Source organism: Photinus pyralis, unplaced genomic scaffold (genome assembly GCF_008802855.1).
Source record: "Photinus pyralis isolate 1611_PpyrPB1 unplaced genomic scaffold, Ppyr1.3 Ppyr1.4_LG8, whole genome shotgun sequence".
Classification (NCBI taxonomy): Eukaryota; Metazoa; Arthropoda; class Insecta; order Coleoptera; family Lampyridae; genus Photinus; species Photinus pyralis.
In genome coordinates this window covers 33,664,493-33,680,566 of record NW_022170819.1, presented here as the reverse complement: position 1 = coordinate 33,680,566, position 16,074 = coordinate 33,664,493, and the positions used below count along the sequence as shown (strand labels likewise).

The 16,074-nt window shown below is 37.9% G+C and overlaps 1 protein-coding gene across 3 annotated transcripts; it reads right to left on the bottom strand.

Annotated features, from left to right (window-relative positions):
- Positions 1 to 5,081: 5,081 nt before the first annotated feature.
- On the bottom strand, positions 5,082 to 15,509 carry LOC116178736 (protein bowel-like). Of its 3 annotated transcripts, none has more exons than XM_031498318.1 (2): positions 6,151 to 6,417; positions 5,082 to 6,103 (listed from the first exon to the last, which is right to left on the bottom strand). In XM_031498318.1, the coding sequence occupies exons 1-2, from the start codon at positions 6,161 to 6,163 to the stop codon at positions 5,199 to 5,201; spliced, it is 918 nt and encodes a 305-aa protein (XP_031354178.1). In that variant the 5' UTR covers positions 6,164 to 6,417; the 3' UTR covers positions 5,082 to 5,198. The 3 variants fall into 3 exon arrangements, with proteins under 3 accessions (XP_031354178.1, XP_031354181.1, XP_031354180.1); XM_031498321.1 differs by lacking the exon at positions 6,151 to 6,417 and adding an exon at positions 14,898 to 14,990 and having other exon boundaries at positions 5,084 to 6,103; XM_031498320.1 differs by lacking the exon at positions 6,151 to 6,417 and adding an exon at positions 15,302 to 15,509 and having other exon boundaries at positions 5,095 to 6,103.
- Positions 15,510 to 16,074: the final 565 nt, after the last annotated feature.

Here is a 16,074-nt window from a genome sequence, read left to right as displayed (position 1 = left end):
TCGTGGGATAGAACTGCTGATTCGATTCCGTAATCAAAGTTTGATTTCAATCACTGTACGAAATTACCAAAAAATTTACTCCGATTAAACCCAATGGCACAAATGATTATAATTCGAGGGAGTGTAAATTAACGTTAGCACGTCCTGTATATAATCGCTGGCTGGCAGCAAATGCGGAGCCGTAGAAAGACAAGGAGTGTACTACCTACCGGGGCTGTGTAATTAACAACTTTAGGGACGGGGCTACGTGCTTTAAAATCTGCGACATCTGGGCGCCATCCCCGAGCGATTTATACTAACGTGGTGATTTTTCAATTTTTTCCGATCTTCTACAGTTTTGGTTTGATTGTTTTCAAATGGGTGTCATCGCAAAGATCTTGTAAACGCGCACAACTCCTGCGTGACGGAATTTTATTTTTCTACTACTACTTTAGAATCCCGTCATACCTACTTGCTTTATTTGTAACAACAGAATGTCGCTTATTCTCTGCTACTGAAGTGGAATCGACATCTATTATAGGACCTTCTAAATGACAAACTGTCAACATTTTAATTACGCTTGAGCGGGCACAAATTAGTTTTGAATTGTAAGTACCTATAGCGTACATTTACCGAATCCGAATGTGTACTTTAACGAGTAATAAGTAGATGTACATTTTCGATTACTAAATACAAATGCAACGCGAAAAACTTCTTTGAATTCATCAAGCAACTTTGACATCTCTTTCGCATGCGCATTGTATGGATCGGGCGTGGTCATTGAGACAAACGTCACTCAAATATGACACAGGGATCTGTTATACCAACCCACCGCAGACATACCTATTAACATGTTGATTGTCTACCGCTAACCCTGGTTAGAATTGTACAATATACAGTGTGTCCCAGATCGGGTGGGATTGCATGGGTAACTTTCTTATTATTAAAGATAGAGAATTGGTTAAATGGACAATGTTTTGCAGTTTTAGATGCTTATTTAAAATTTTCTTGTGGAAATTTAAAATGGCGAATAGGTTCGACGTAAATTCAAAAAAACTAAAATTGGTCATTTCCTTTAATGTCTTATATTATCGAAAGTATAAGAGATAAAAAAAAAGTTTTATATAAAAGTTCTGTCTTTAATACGCCTAATTTAGAATTGATGTCAAAAAAATTCAAGATGTCTACCTTTGAGAAACATTTACCAACTTCCTAAAGTTAAATAGGCGCCATATTGGATTTTTAGATTATTTGATACATTTTTTAATTCTCTTTTCAACGAGCTATCATAGCATAAGATTGAAAATAAGATGCCCATTATATCAACGGTTTTTATATTTTAATCAAGTAGGCTATGATGAATTTAAAGAAAAAAACAAAATGTACTTAATTTTAATTGTAACTATTCGTTTTATTGTAACCTGTTTTGACTTCAGCTATTTGTAACTAGGGGAAGGTAACCCTTGAATTTGTTTAATTGTTTTACTTTAATTCTTAACCTTATTTTGATTTGTTTAATATTGCCCAGTTCCGATGTTTAAACTCGTTTAGTTTGTTTAGCGACTTCAATTCTTTGTGTATGAATCTGCCTTTTTAGCGCATTTTTTAAGAATTAAAAAAAATGTGCTATTGTTTGCGTTTTGTCCGTCCGTCCGGACCCACATCTACCGTTTTGAACTACTTCTAGGGGAATGGTCCTAGAATCCTCGAATATTTTGCAGAAGATACGCATGCCTTTAGTGGTTCCAAGTTAAACTGTAGAAAATTTGGGGAGGGGGGGGGGGGGGGTAAACACATGTTGTACCCTTTAACCCTTCATGGTATTCTAATGAAAGGTCTCATCGAAATAAATTGGTTTGTACAAAAACTAATAATAATAATAATAATAACTTTCCCCTGCGACTCTTTTTCGAGATCAGTGAGCGAGGGGGCCAGGGGGGGGGGAGGTAAAAATTCATTTTATCTTTCATTGTATTCTAATTAATGGTCTCAACGAAATGAACAGTTTTCTACAAACTACTGCTCTTCTTTCTGTCCTCTTATCAAAGTACGGGGTGGAGTGGGAAGGGGGGTTGGGTCACTCCGACGTGCTCTGCCACTTTAGGGGAGGGGGGGGGAGCATGAATTATTTCGTAACATGCTGTTTTTGAACGTTCATAACTTTTACATACGACAACCATATGGTCTCAGATTTTGCATACGCGTGCCTGTAGTGGTGGCAAGTTAAACTTTCGAAAATGAAGGGGGGGGGGGGGTAGAAATTAATTTTATCTTTCATGGTATTATAATTAAAAGTCTCAACGAAAGGAACCGTTTTGTATACTACCGCTGACTTTCTGAGTCCTTATCAAAGGAAGGGGTTGGAAGGGGGGGGGGGCAATGGAACTAATTTTATCCTTCATGGTACTCTAATGAAAGGTCTCAACGAAAAGAATTCATGTATACTAACCATAGTCTTCCTCCTCGATCCCTTGTCGTGATCGGTTATAATTCGTTATATCTTAAGAGTGAATTGTCAAAGGAAAGTGCCTACAAAGGGCGATTGGGACGTTTGGATGAAATATAACCATTGGGCATTTAAATAAAATTTGATACATAGCCGCTTGGAATAAAACCAAATTTAACGCCAGTTTCAAAATTTCGTTTTGCGCATGCACTTTCTTATTTATGGAGGGATTTAAATGAAATTTGATACACTTGTAATAAAAGCAAATGTAGCGCCATTTTCAAAATTTGGTTTTGTGTAGGATGTGCAGTGCCAACTTTCTTATTTATGAAAGAAATTTCGTAGGAGTGTTTAACCAAAATGCGCTTTACCTGCACAAGGGTTGTGCACAATTTGTACTTGTTTAATGTCTTTAATTGTTTCGTCCATTACTTGGCGGCATTCATCTCGAAGTACAACTTCAGTCTAAGGTTACCTATCCAGGACCTTCAGATACCTTCTGGATTGGAAAAGGTCCCGCTAATTAACAAAGCATTTAATTTACTTTATGTTCGACTTTATGTAAGACACTTCGGATCTATTTGAGTTGGCTACTTTTGGGTATATCAAATTTTGTATTACAGTAAAGTCAGATTTATATTATTCAAATTCAAGAGTTATTTCCTCGGATTGTTAATTTTTGTATATTGCAGATACTGTTCCAGATTTTTCTCCTATATTTACCCTCCGTGAACAATGATTCAGAATTTTCTTCGGGCTGTAACTGTAAACTGTAAAAGGAAGCATATGCATGGCCCTTCGTAAATAAAACATTAGCCAGCTTTTTACGTTTTATCTCTTCTTTTAGTAACGGAAAATATGTAAATAATTAATAGAAGCATACCATTGAAGGAGTTCGGGAAATTTTTTCAGAATTTTTTATAAACAAATTAAATTTTTTATACGATTTTTGCTCGGGCTCGGCCTCATTGCGTACCTTTGAGGCATTGTAGTTACGCCACTGCTAAGATAACGCTCTTTTCTTCGCAACAAAGCCGTTTTCAAAAATCATCTAAATATTAAATATCCTTAGAATAGTCCAAGGAATAACCTCTCTAATTTTTTCCGCGTATTTTAACAAACACCCTGTACATAGATATAGTTTCCCATTTACTTTCAATAACGAGTGTCTGTGCCAACATACCTAACACAGATATATTTTGCACCGTAAGTAGAATACCGCACATGCGCAATAGCATTTTAACACACGGCCAAGTATTTAAAATGTGTCCAGTGTGACTACGCAACAACTTAACATACTATGTCACCAAAGATTTTAAAGTGGAACCAGTGCGCTTCTGTTACCAAACATAAATCCAGTCTTGAAACACATCTTAACATCTAACAATGGTCAGGACATGGACCTGCCAAGGATTTCAAATGTGACCGGTGTGATTTTGTCACCAAGTACAAATCCAATTTTTAAAAAATAATTTTTTTGATACACAAGACCAGTAAGAATTTCAAGTGTGGCTGGTGTGAATTACACTGTAAACTCTTTTATGTTCTAAGGGAACATCTTGTACCTAGGAAAATATAGGGTGATTCTGAAATTGACATTTTTTTAATGTTCTCCCGTATTGTATAAGTGAGCGAAAACTTTCAAATTATGATTTTACCTTTTTTGATGGCACTAACAATTACTGTAATACCCCATAAAAGTGTCGAAAATAGGAAAATGGCCGCCATAGAAACCCAAACGAGCCTTTTTTTCCAGATAATCTGAAGATTGATGAGTTCCAAAATATGAGATTCTTCTTAAATTTTTGGTTGTGCCAAATAGTGTAGCCGAAACGTATCGTTATTTGTATGTTCACACGTACCTAGATAAAATGTCATCTAGAACACAATTTGAGTTTAGACGTGCGCCATCTTGGGGGTAAGTCGAAATAAAAATTGGGCATATCCAAAACCCTGGTTAAAGCAGTTAATGGTATACTCTCGTATAGTCTGTAGGATACACAAATTTTGGAGCATTTTGAACCCTCAGTTTATTTGAAAAAAAACGCATTAATTATTACACCCTGCATAGGTAGCGAATTTTCGGCAGTTTACTGCAGCGCAAAATAATACAGATGTAATTTTAGTTACTTTCGAGGGGCAATTATGAAATTGCGTGGGATAAGCAAATTAAGATAAGAGAATAGGTGATTTTTTAATCCTTGACATCAATAAAAGTAATATAAGCGTTTAGCAGTAGGTACTTAGACGATAGTACCCGGCGCGAGCTAATTAAAAATTCCATGGCTTTGGCTTAACAAAATTACGAAAGTGGGGGGAAGGTAATAAAAACCCCAATAACCCGGAGTTTATGACATCGAGCGGTTTAATTTAATTTTTAATTAGGCAAGAAAGTTTAACTTCTAGTAATTTGTGTGAAGTAATCACGACATGACTAAGATATTAAAATTAGCATTCAGTGGAGAATGTATGGTTGATATTAAAAATGCGAAGCAGATATAATTACGTTATGTTCCTACGAAGGGAAGGTGTGGTTCATGGTTTTCACTGACCACAATAAATAACAATAACTTCGACAGAATCGTGTGTCTATTATTAACATTATATAAATACCACGAAACTTATAAATATTCATTAACTTCATCGACTTTTAATTCTCATAATTGGAAAACGTTTCGTCGTCGATCGCTACATCCGTCTTTGGCACCTAGGTACTCTGATTTGCGCGACCGTGTAATTATCACTTACGTCCTGTATATGATTAAACGTTCGCTTACCTGTGGTCTCGGAGATGATCTTGTCGTCTGAAGGCCTTCCCACAAATGTCGCACGAGTACGGCCGTTCGTCCGTGTGCGTCCTTTCGTGAATTAACAAATTGTAACTTTTCGTAAATTGTCTGTTGCAAAATTTGCAGATGAACTGCTTTTTCGGTCTCGAAGCACGACCTGGGGCTCGCAGTAGCCTTCGGTCGAGGTGCGCGTGCATTTGGGGCCCGCTGGGCGGAAACAACCCGCCGCCGCCGGGAAAAGGAAAACTCGCGCTCGCGGTGTTGCTCGGCAAGAATCCGGGATAGGGATGAGACTGGGTGCTCGAGCTACCCTCGAGGATACCGGGTGGCGGGCCCGGTCTGTGGGGTAACATGAGGGCGGCGGCGTGTGCGGCCGCCGCCGCGACGCACGCGGCCTCTTCGCGTAGCTGCAGCTCCTTCCTCTTATCGGCCATCATTGCCATTATGTCGAAACTTGGCGTCTTGCGTACCGCCGAATAAGTGGCGACGCCGCCGCCCGACGAACCTTCGCCTCTTTTATTGGACTCGCCGCGTTCGCGATTCTCGCGCATGAGCTCGGCGCTCATAAGAGGGTGGATTTCTCCCGGATAGAGCACTGGATGCACGTTTCTTGTGGGCACGACCGGAACGAACGCGGATGACTCGCGATGGTGGCTCATGGTGGTCGATAGATCGATGTTTGACATTCCGGAACTGCCCGTCGAGAAAGGGTGGTGGAAGTTGATGTGGGGTTCATAGTTGGGGTTACTCCGACTGGTCAGCGAGCCTCGTGGTCCTCCACTTGGTGATGGAAGCGGAAAATCTCGACGGGATAGAGGCAGTGGGCGATCTTCTGTGACGATTCGCGTGCTTGTCGGTGCCGGTGCTTGGGTTTCTGGCATGATTACGCCTGAAACAGGAGTGCAATTTAAATACAGAGTGGAAGCGAAAACTTACACGGTAAGTACATGTTTACAATGACGCATGTGGTGCACTTGTGGTTACCGTAATGTCTCACAAGTATTATATGATCTCATTTTGACAAGGTGAAATGTACACGCCTCTAACACCGAGATGCGCAAACAAAAAAAGTTTAGCGCCCTGGCTCACGAGACTGTCTGGGAAAACCATCGGAGCGTCCGGTTAAGCATCCATGCCCAGAAAATACTAGGAAAAACTCACCCTGACGCCGTACAGGCTGACTTAGACAATTTCTTCTAAGTAATTGTTCATACACAGAATAGATAAGATAGCGACGATAAGAACTTGAAAGTTACCGGCTCATTAATTAGAGTATTATTGGAGATAAATGTTAATAAATAATTTAAAATGCAACGGGCGGTCCCATAAATGGTCTCCGCTGGAGTTTTCGATGTGTATAAAATTATGCGAACAGTACAGGTGGTAGTTTAATATGTGAATTGCAAACAAATGTGGGAAAAGATTTTTTTGTTTGGAGAATAGAAAAACTGCTTTTCTGGAAACACTTTTTGATGGTCATTGCAAAAGACCCGAAATCTATACATATATCTATTACCATTCTTTTTATTCAGAGGAAATACACGAGAAAATCAAGATTGCGTGACGCTAATAATCCCCCAGGTACGATCATGAAATTAATAAAACTGGATAGAGGGCACCTTAACTGGGCGTGTTCAATAAAAAAATCTGCGGAAGACGCCCCAAATTTTCCACAATCTTAATTAAAAGTTCAATTCATTTCATCGAAAGTTCATTCAATATTTCATGATTGTTTTTCAGTTGGTAGTGGTGTTCTTAACATTCCTGAGTGCCAACTTTAATTTCTTTAAGAGGTTATGTTATTTTTCCACCATTTAATAATATACAACTATTAACATGTGTTTATTTATACCATAATGGCAGTAAGTAGTTCTCTACATGAGATATTCCTTGCCCTCTCGACTGTATAAGGCGGTGGATGCTAAGCAGCGATTCATACGAAAAAAGCGTTCCAAGTTAATCGGCAGTCGATACGAACGAATTGGTATATGAAACATGCAGGAAGTGCCCGGGTTTCCCCTATCGGTGATTGATACAGAGAAGTCGATCTTTGCCAGATGCAACATGTAACCTACGACATTCATCTTCCCTAACGCATTCTAGTTTAGACTGTATATGCTTCGAAAAGTGGTGTTATTAAAGCGTATCCACATGTGACATGGAAGAAACCTAAGATTGTATTGTATATGTATATGTATATTATACATGTTATACTACTTTTATTACATTAACTACAAAAATTAGCTGTCACATAAAATTTTTCAGTTTCGACAACTTGAGAATGACGAAATATAAATGAAGTAAACTTCTAATTAAGATTGTGGGAAATTTAGGGCTTCTTCCGCAAATTTTTTTTATTCAAAACGCGTTATTAAGGTGCCCTCTATCCATTTTCATTAATTTCATATTCATACTTGGGGGTTTATTAGCGTCATGAACCCAAAATCAAATTGAAACCGGAATTTTATAGAGCACTTGAAGGAAATCAGGCATATGTCTCAAGAACCTTTTAAGCATGTTCTTTTTGAATTAATTATAAAATTCAGCATTCATTATTAAGAAGCAAAAGTCTTCTGGCTAAAAAGGTGTCATTGTTATACCTAAGATCCAATGAGCCAGTTATCCGCGTATCAAAATGTTTTATGGTGATGAACTAAAAGTAACAGGGCGCAATTTGAACAGCGCAGCCTGACAAATCTATAAATAGTCAAGACTAAACGTAGCTCGAAACGTAGTTTCATTTATTTACATCGCTCCAGAGTGATTTTAATGCGGTCGATAGACCAGATCGAATCGGCTGGTAGAATTTTAATCTTTTTGGGGTTTTCGCTGCCAGGTCTGTTATTTTTTTGTGATATTAGTAGTAAGTATTTAGTAGCCATTTTCGGTTCAAGAATTTTCCTTTCTTCATTCAAGATATTTTCCAAGTCACCTTTTCTACACCGCGTAAGTGTGTCACTGGAATACGGGGCTTCAGGGTTTATTACAGTGTTGTAGTGTCTAATTTTGGTATGTTGACAGACATTTCTTTTCCATAGGCTCTTTTGAAAACGCATTTTATGTAACTGTCCGTCTGTGAATTCCAAAATTTCTCGATAACTTTCTCCAGGACTAGGTGAAAGAGAAGTGGGTCAGAGACACCCTAGGAGACACCAGTTTTCATGAAAAATTGTCCGGATATTTTACCCATAAACTTGATTTTTGTGGTTGTGTTGGTAAGCGTTTCCTTTATGCTGTTTTTTTTGTTATCAATAATTGTAACAATTTATTTTCTAATGTGCTTGATTGATAGTCACTGTAAATAATTGTTTGAGATTCACCGGCATACCGAAATTGTAACTGTTATGACGTTGGTGGCGTCACCTGTCGGTGGACTTCCTGTGCACTCCTGGGCGCTTTCTTTGGTTTTCAACTTCTGATTTCCGGCAATTTAGTACAAGCTCACCCGAGAGCACACCTTAGTTCTGCATGTTAGGTAAACTGAAAAGTGAAAACCGCTATGTTCTAATTGCAATTTCTCATTATAATTATTCTGGCGATTAAACTTATATTTTGTGGATCCCCGATTTAATTCAGACGGGGTATTTTTCTCCGAGTTTTGGGAGGCTATATTTTGAGTTGTACTTCTACGGTCAGGTTGCCTGATCCACTTGATTAATTTTCGCATTCTTTTCAATTCACGTAGTTGATCATTATTGGATTGCAGGAATAATTCATTATGGATTGGATTTATTGGGGTTTGTATTTGATTAACGCAGTAGTTTTGAGATATGCGAATATTCTGTACTATTTGAAGTAATTTCATTAAATTTATTCAAATGGCACTGAAACCAGCGTATACACTGGGCCTACGACAGACCCCCCAGAGCTACGCTCACCCCACCTCCCCCAATAAAACGTTGTGCCCTCAAAACACAACAGTTTTTAGAAATAATTCATCCATATCCTCTTCTTCTAAGAGGTACGACAGAAAACGCACTACCGGGGGATCTGGATACTCCCCAGTCCATACCTCGCCAGTAAACGAAGATTCGATTACCTTTTTTCAAAAATTTCCATGGCAGTGCTAAGGGAAATACAGAAGGAATTATCGAGTATCGCTGTGTGGCTTGGAGTATTCTATACAACCCCCCCCCCCCCCACCTTTTCCCAAACATTTTGAACACGTTGCTCGCCGAATACCGTGAATGTTTGGGAGTCCCCGAAGGAAAATCGAACGTTGGGGCTATGGACCTATGGACAGGTTATGTGTTGTTGAGCAGCGGCTTCTCAAATAGTTGTACTGATGATGCGGCCTACTTTGGCACTAGAAATAAGTCGAAGTGTGAGAAGAGTTAGGAAGGGTCTGCGTTTGTTAGCAAATCGGATATCGTCTAATCTGTGGATTTTATTAGGTTCGAGCGGTGCACTTAATAATTCCGCTACTGAAAATCGTATACGATTCTTCGTTTCGTTTTATATTAAGGTAATTTACGAAGGGGCTCAATTTTAATGCTCGTCCTAGGCGCCATTTGGGCATGCTACGCCACTACTGTCATGTTGCCTTTTGATGCCATGTTAAATTACATTCCTTTTTATCCTTAATTACTACTATTTATCATTCAATACGTGCAAGACTTCATTATTTATTTCATCACAGATCTCATCAGATAACCAGCATTTTTTCCAAATAAACCGAATGTTTCGGCCAAGTTACGCCTCCAAAAATGTCCAAATTTGCGTTTCTATTTTAATTTTCTTCTCGGGAACTCTACTTTTCCTAGGTTTTTGGATATGCCCTTTTGCGTTTCTTGTAAAAATATATTCGACATTTCTACCATAATATGGTGCGCCTCGGAACCAGGGTACGAACAATATTCTGAACTCGACTAATAGTCTATGGGCCAACTGGCTAAATTTAAGGAAATTGTATGTATAATTTGGGGGTACCAATTTTCCTTTTTACCACGGTGAGACACATATATTAGGATGTAAAAAAACCATAACTACCATCTCAAAGTGGTAGCTAATAGAAATGGCGGCCAATCCAAGATGGCGGGTGTTGAGTTTTATAAAATCAACTATACCTATCTTTAGAACTATATTGGTCCGACTTCATCATTTTCTTAAATGAAAGCTTTTGTGTGTGCTACAATATTGTCATAACTAAATTTCCGACAAAATCAACAATCGACACTAATGCATGAAGTAAACGAACGGAATTTTTTTTATCTCCTAACATTTAATGAAAACTAAATCAACCCCTTCGTTACTTTCTAAAGTTTCATATACACTAACATCTGCTCCTTCTTCCTTTTCTTCAATGACGTTTCCACAAGTTGGCAGTTTGCATGCACTTGTACACTTTAAGTTATTAGCATTACATAATGGTAGTTGTCAAGAGCCAGCTTGGTAATTCTACGTGAAGTGATATGGAAGCCAAACTTAGGGTTATCTTTTTGCTGCTTCCGGAATAGCATCTCTCCATTTTCCAGTGTGTTTTTTCACATAATCTATGTCAAATTATCTGGCACAATATACACCTTTCCATTAATATTAACAAACTGTTTACTGACTAACTGACGTTATGGCCGTATTTGATCGTATTTATGCAAGACAGTCAGTCTTGCCAGTTGTAAAGTTCTTGTTTAAAGTTAAGCTGAAGCGTGTTTCACGTTTTAGGAAGAAGTTAGTGGAAGTCCTGTGTTTATCGAGCAGGCGTCGCTTATCTGAAGCCTTTCTTTAAGATTTTCCCAGTACTCGTTAAAGGGGTTTTTTCACCATTAAAGAGCCAATTTTACATCTGTAATTACAACGAACTCAGTGTCGTCCAAACTGAGATACAAGTTAAATTAAAGTAGAGAAGTGAAGTTATAGAAACATAATCCGCACGTACCATTTTCATCATCATTTGGTATTTGATCATGCCTCTTCAGCTACAATATTTCTGTAGACTACAATGATTTTTGTATTTAGTAATTTTACGAAGTTTCTTCTCAGTGCTAAGGTGAAGAACTTGAAGTAGTGGTTCCATGGATCGGCTTTCCTTATATTTATATTGAATTAGTAGCCCTGATTTTTTTCGTTTCAAACGCTTCTGGATTGGTTGTTCTGAGATTGAACCTTCACTATCAGAAAAAGCCTTCACATGTGTACAGTTTATCCGATGCATCTCCTAGTTTAGTAAGACGGTGAAATTACTTATTAACAGTTGATTTTACGAAAAAGTACCTACTTATAACTCTCGCCAGGAAAGATTGCCGATCACAACACACCTTGTGTCGATCTACAATCTATGTTTTTCTTAAGATGCGAGCGACTTCCAGAATAGGATCGTGCTATAATGTTGAACGAAAAGTCTTTTTGTTCAACATTGACACGATACTATCTCGGAAGTCGCTTACATCTTTAGAAAAACATAGATCGTCGATCGGGATCAAGTGTTCTGTGACCGGCAATCTTTCCTGGCGAGAGGTTTATAATAGTACATTATATATCAAGGTAGAGAAGTACAGTATTATTGCCTGAGCACCAAGATTACATCTCGAGGCGCTTGCGCCGAGGGGTGTAAGGTGCGAAGGCAATAATAGACTTCTCTACCGTGGTATATATACTATTTTTTCACTACTAGCACTTGAAATCCTCTAAATTAACCTATTATATTGATAAGAAAGTGAACGGTTGGACAGAATTTTTTGTTTATTAATATAACATGTAAATCAAGTGTGTGGAAGTGCAAGTCAAACAGGCCGTATTTTGTTCTGTCATTGAGATATTTTCAAAGAGTAATTTCGTTCGAATTTTTTCAAAATGTGATAATTTTAGGTATGTAATTTCTCTGGAAATGCCGGATGGTGGCAATTATTCATTTTAGAGAACTTGTCTAAACGTTTATTGAGCGAAATTTCGGGTTGTGTTTTCTAAAAGTGACAGCGTGACAGTTCTCATTATTGACTACTAGTTAATAATGTCCACATTATTAACCACTTTGAACAATTGCCGAGAAAGCCTACTTTACAAGTGGAAAAAAGGTTAATAATCATGTCATCAGACGCTAGTAGTGAAAAAAAATATTTATAGCACATATAAAGAGCTTTCATTAAAAAAAAAGAATAATGAAATTGGATCAATAATTCCAGAGATACCTATAGTTGATTTTATAAAACTCAACATCCGCCATTTTTTATTGACCGCCATTTCTATTAGCTACCGCTTTGAGATGGCAATCATGGTTTTTTGGCATCCTAATAAACCTGTATAACCACTGTAAAAAGGAAAGGAAAATTGGTACCCCCAAATTATACCGTCATGTCGACTGGCCCATGGACCATAAATTTGGTTTTTCAACATCAAAACATCCAATTCAAAATGAGTGTTTGAAAATTCGCAAAAAAATTCCAACTGCAACTGGGGGCCATGCGTATTATGTATTTCGAGATTAAATTTCTCTGTAGTCACCGGGCACCGTGTGTTTTTGTGGTAGTTGGGACAATAATTGCAAAAAAATCAATTGAAATCTGCGCGGATATCCTGCGGACATGTCCTACCTCGTGTACTACACTACACTGTACAGTGGATCTGCCGCGATTTTCCTCTCGGTTTACATACTCGTTGACCATAACATTTATTTTTCGCCCAAAACAATGCGAACGGCCATTTCATTTACATACCCATAGACCTCGCTATAGACCATATTACATCGGATGTATGTTGCTAGGGTGTATGTTAAACAATTTCTACTTACATCACTCCTCCAGTACTAAACTAAATTTTTTGCACTATTATACTTTATTATTATACAACATGCTTAAATTCTCAAATTCGATATATGTTTTGTAGAAAAAGACGTCTAACGCTAAGGTACCCACAAAGGAACGTACCGCGTTTATAAATAAAATCTATTAGCATTCAATGCTATTAGTGAACCGAGACGACCACAAGATTAGCCCCCAAATTAACCGCATTAGGTATTCGCAATAGGGTCCATTCAGGCCCGTAGCCAGAGGGGGGGCAGGGGTGGCTGAGCCCCCCCTAGAGACTTTAAGCGCCCCCCTTCAATTATGACGTAACTTATAGCACAATCACATTATCACAATACCAGTTGAAATTGAAAAACAATAAGGAGAGATCTACTTTAAAAATATTTGGTTGCTTAAGTAAAGAGGGACAAACGTGACTACAATAATAGAGAATTGTCATAAAATTAAGTAGTTAAAGGCAAGCAGGATAATAGATAATTCCTACATTTTCTTCAAATGTAATATACCTGCAGCGTTGGGTACAAGTATTAGCGACAAATGAGGATTAAATTAAGAGAACCGGTCGTAAATTTGATGTCCAAACACAAACGGCAAGATATGATGATATTTTTACGGAAGTTTAATCAGAAGAAAAACAGAAAAATTCAATTATTTTAAAAACTTATGTTTTATGTGCCACTGTGCCAGTCTTATGTATGTATGTGATTTGTGAAAGGCACTTTTTTAAATTGTTTCCATCATAATATTCAGTTGCGTTTTCGTTTACATTTACTTTATTTTATATAATGTATATCATTATAAATTAGGATATTCGGATCAGAGTGGATTAGTTTCAATTATATGTTTATTACACAAATTATAGAGAATTTTCTTAATTTCGAATTTTTTGGTATACCTTAATGTACGCCCCCCTTAAGAACATCATTGCCCCCCTTAAAGCCCAACTCTAGCTACGGGCCTGGGTCCATTACATTTGGCACAATATTCTGAGTTTATCTATCATCGCCATTTTGTTGACCTAGGTTTAAGATTAATTATTTTATTCATAGATCAAGTGACAATTACATACACCACTTCGTACACCACTTTTCAAAGCATTTTTAAAAAAATTGCAAATATACGGGGTGTTCCATTTAAAATATATGAGATTTGATTTGTTAATTTAACAAACACCACCAAAAAAACAAAAATCATTAAGTTTGTGATTAATTAATAAACAAAAAAACTTGTTCCGCACATGGTAACTAGACCAGAGACCAATTCAATGCATTCACGGCGTTCTCTTTTTCCTCTAATATTAGGTACGTATACTGAGTGTACTTAGTGAAGCAATTTTTGTAACTTTAAATTTCAGACCTCCCTTTACCAATAAGTGCCAAAATAAAAAATGATCTCCAGATGTAGGTAGGTACCTAATAACGTAAATTTTTCTGAAGGCAAAACATCTCGAAAGTCAATAAGGTCTTCGTGGAATGAAAAAAGTCAACAAGCCACAAGAATAGTTAAATAAATACGAACTAAGCAAACACTCTCGAGGAATCTTCTTTCAAGTCCCGTGACTAGTCACACTATACGAAATGAATAGACAATTAAACAAAGTTTTGTGAAAGTCAATCGGGTACCCAATGCTACATAAAAGGAAAACTAAAGTAAAACAAAACGATTGTTGCACAACCGAAATGGATTACGTAAATTTATATTGTAGTCTACTAAAGTGATTTATTCCGAGAAAATGGCGCGGTAGCCGCTGCGGTCGGGAACTCCCACAGTGCGGTTTTTCGCGTAAATAATGAAAAATGCTTTATGTAAATTTTTTTGAAAGACGTCCCCCGTAAAAAGTGGCAGTAGTAGCGAAATTAAGTATCCGCCTAAACGCGCGCGTCTGTTTTATAAATAATTTAGTGGTAGCGCTTAATTATGCAAATATATAATATATTCACTAACTGTATGTCGCGTGACAGTTGACATTCTATTACTATTGTTTTGTCGGCTTCCCATTTCTAATCAAAGACGCCTCCACTTTCAACCGACGATAAATCAAGGCGCGATTAATCAACCGGGCCGCACATTTTCAAAACAAAAATATCAAAATCAAGATGGCCGCGCGCTGCGTGCCTATGTACAGCGAACGCCCGCACCCGGACATTAATACGTGGCAACGCCGCTTTATAGCCTACTTATTGCCTCCAAGCTGCGCTTTTATTACCGTACCATTATTTCGACGATAAAAAAAACTTTTATTTGCACTCACTCGTCTTGGCATGTAAATAAATCTTCCTACCAAAGATAAGAGCGGAATGAGAACGTCTGTTTGCTCTCGCACCGTGCAACAATTAAAATACGCTCACCTTTTAGTTGAATGGTTCGATTTGAAAAAAGGCGGGCGCGCAATTTGTCACATTTCGATCACACACCTTAACAGTCAAAAAACAACATATACGCAAACTGAACCAGAAGAGCAAGCAAAACGTTACTTTATCCCATAATCATCTCTCTTCGACTATGAACGGTGAAGGAGGTAACCCGCGGTTTCAGGTGGTCAACCTGTTCGTTTTTCTATAGAGGGGGGCCGCACGGTAGTATGAACCGGCCCGCCACTATTCAGCAGCGGTGGCGCGTTCTACAGTTCTTATGTTCGAACTGGACCGCCACTACTAATTTTGTACCATCGAGCGTACGATTTACACCTTTGTAGGTACACTTTACGAAAATGCGCGTTTATTGTTTTTGCACAGTTTCGTATCGGTAAGGTATGGCGGCGATGAAAGGGAAGGTCTTCGGATGCCGGAAGAGATCGGAAGATTAAAGCGAGCGATCACGTTTACCGCCCGTTTTATAGCTTTTTACACCGCTCATGGGTGAATTACAGCGTTTGGGTTATTAATTGCATAAAGGTGCCAATGATTTTCCCGAACTGAAACGAGAGCTCGATACAGATCAGCAAAAATTCAATCTATCCGTATTCCTGTTAATTATAAAAAATCTGATTCGATGCATCCTGCGTACCTGTCTCCTATAATTAGTTTCATTAGTAGTTAAATAATTAAGCGACTTACAAGCGAAACACGATACTAAAAACCGAAGAATCGTGAAGTTAGTCACAGTACATGAACGGCACAAA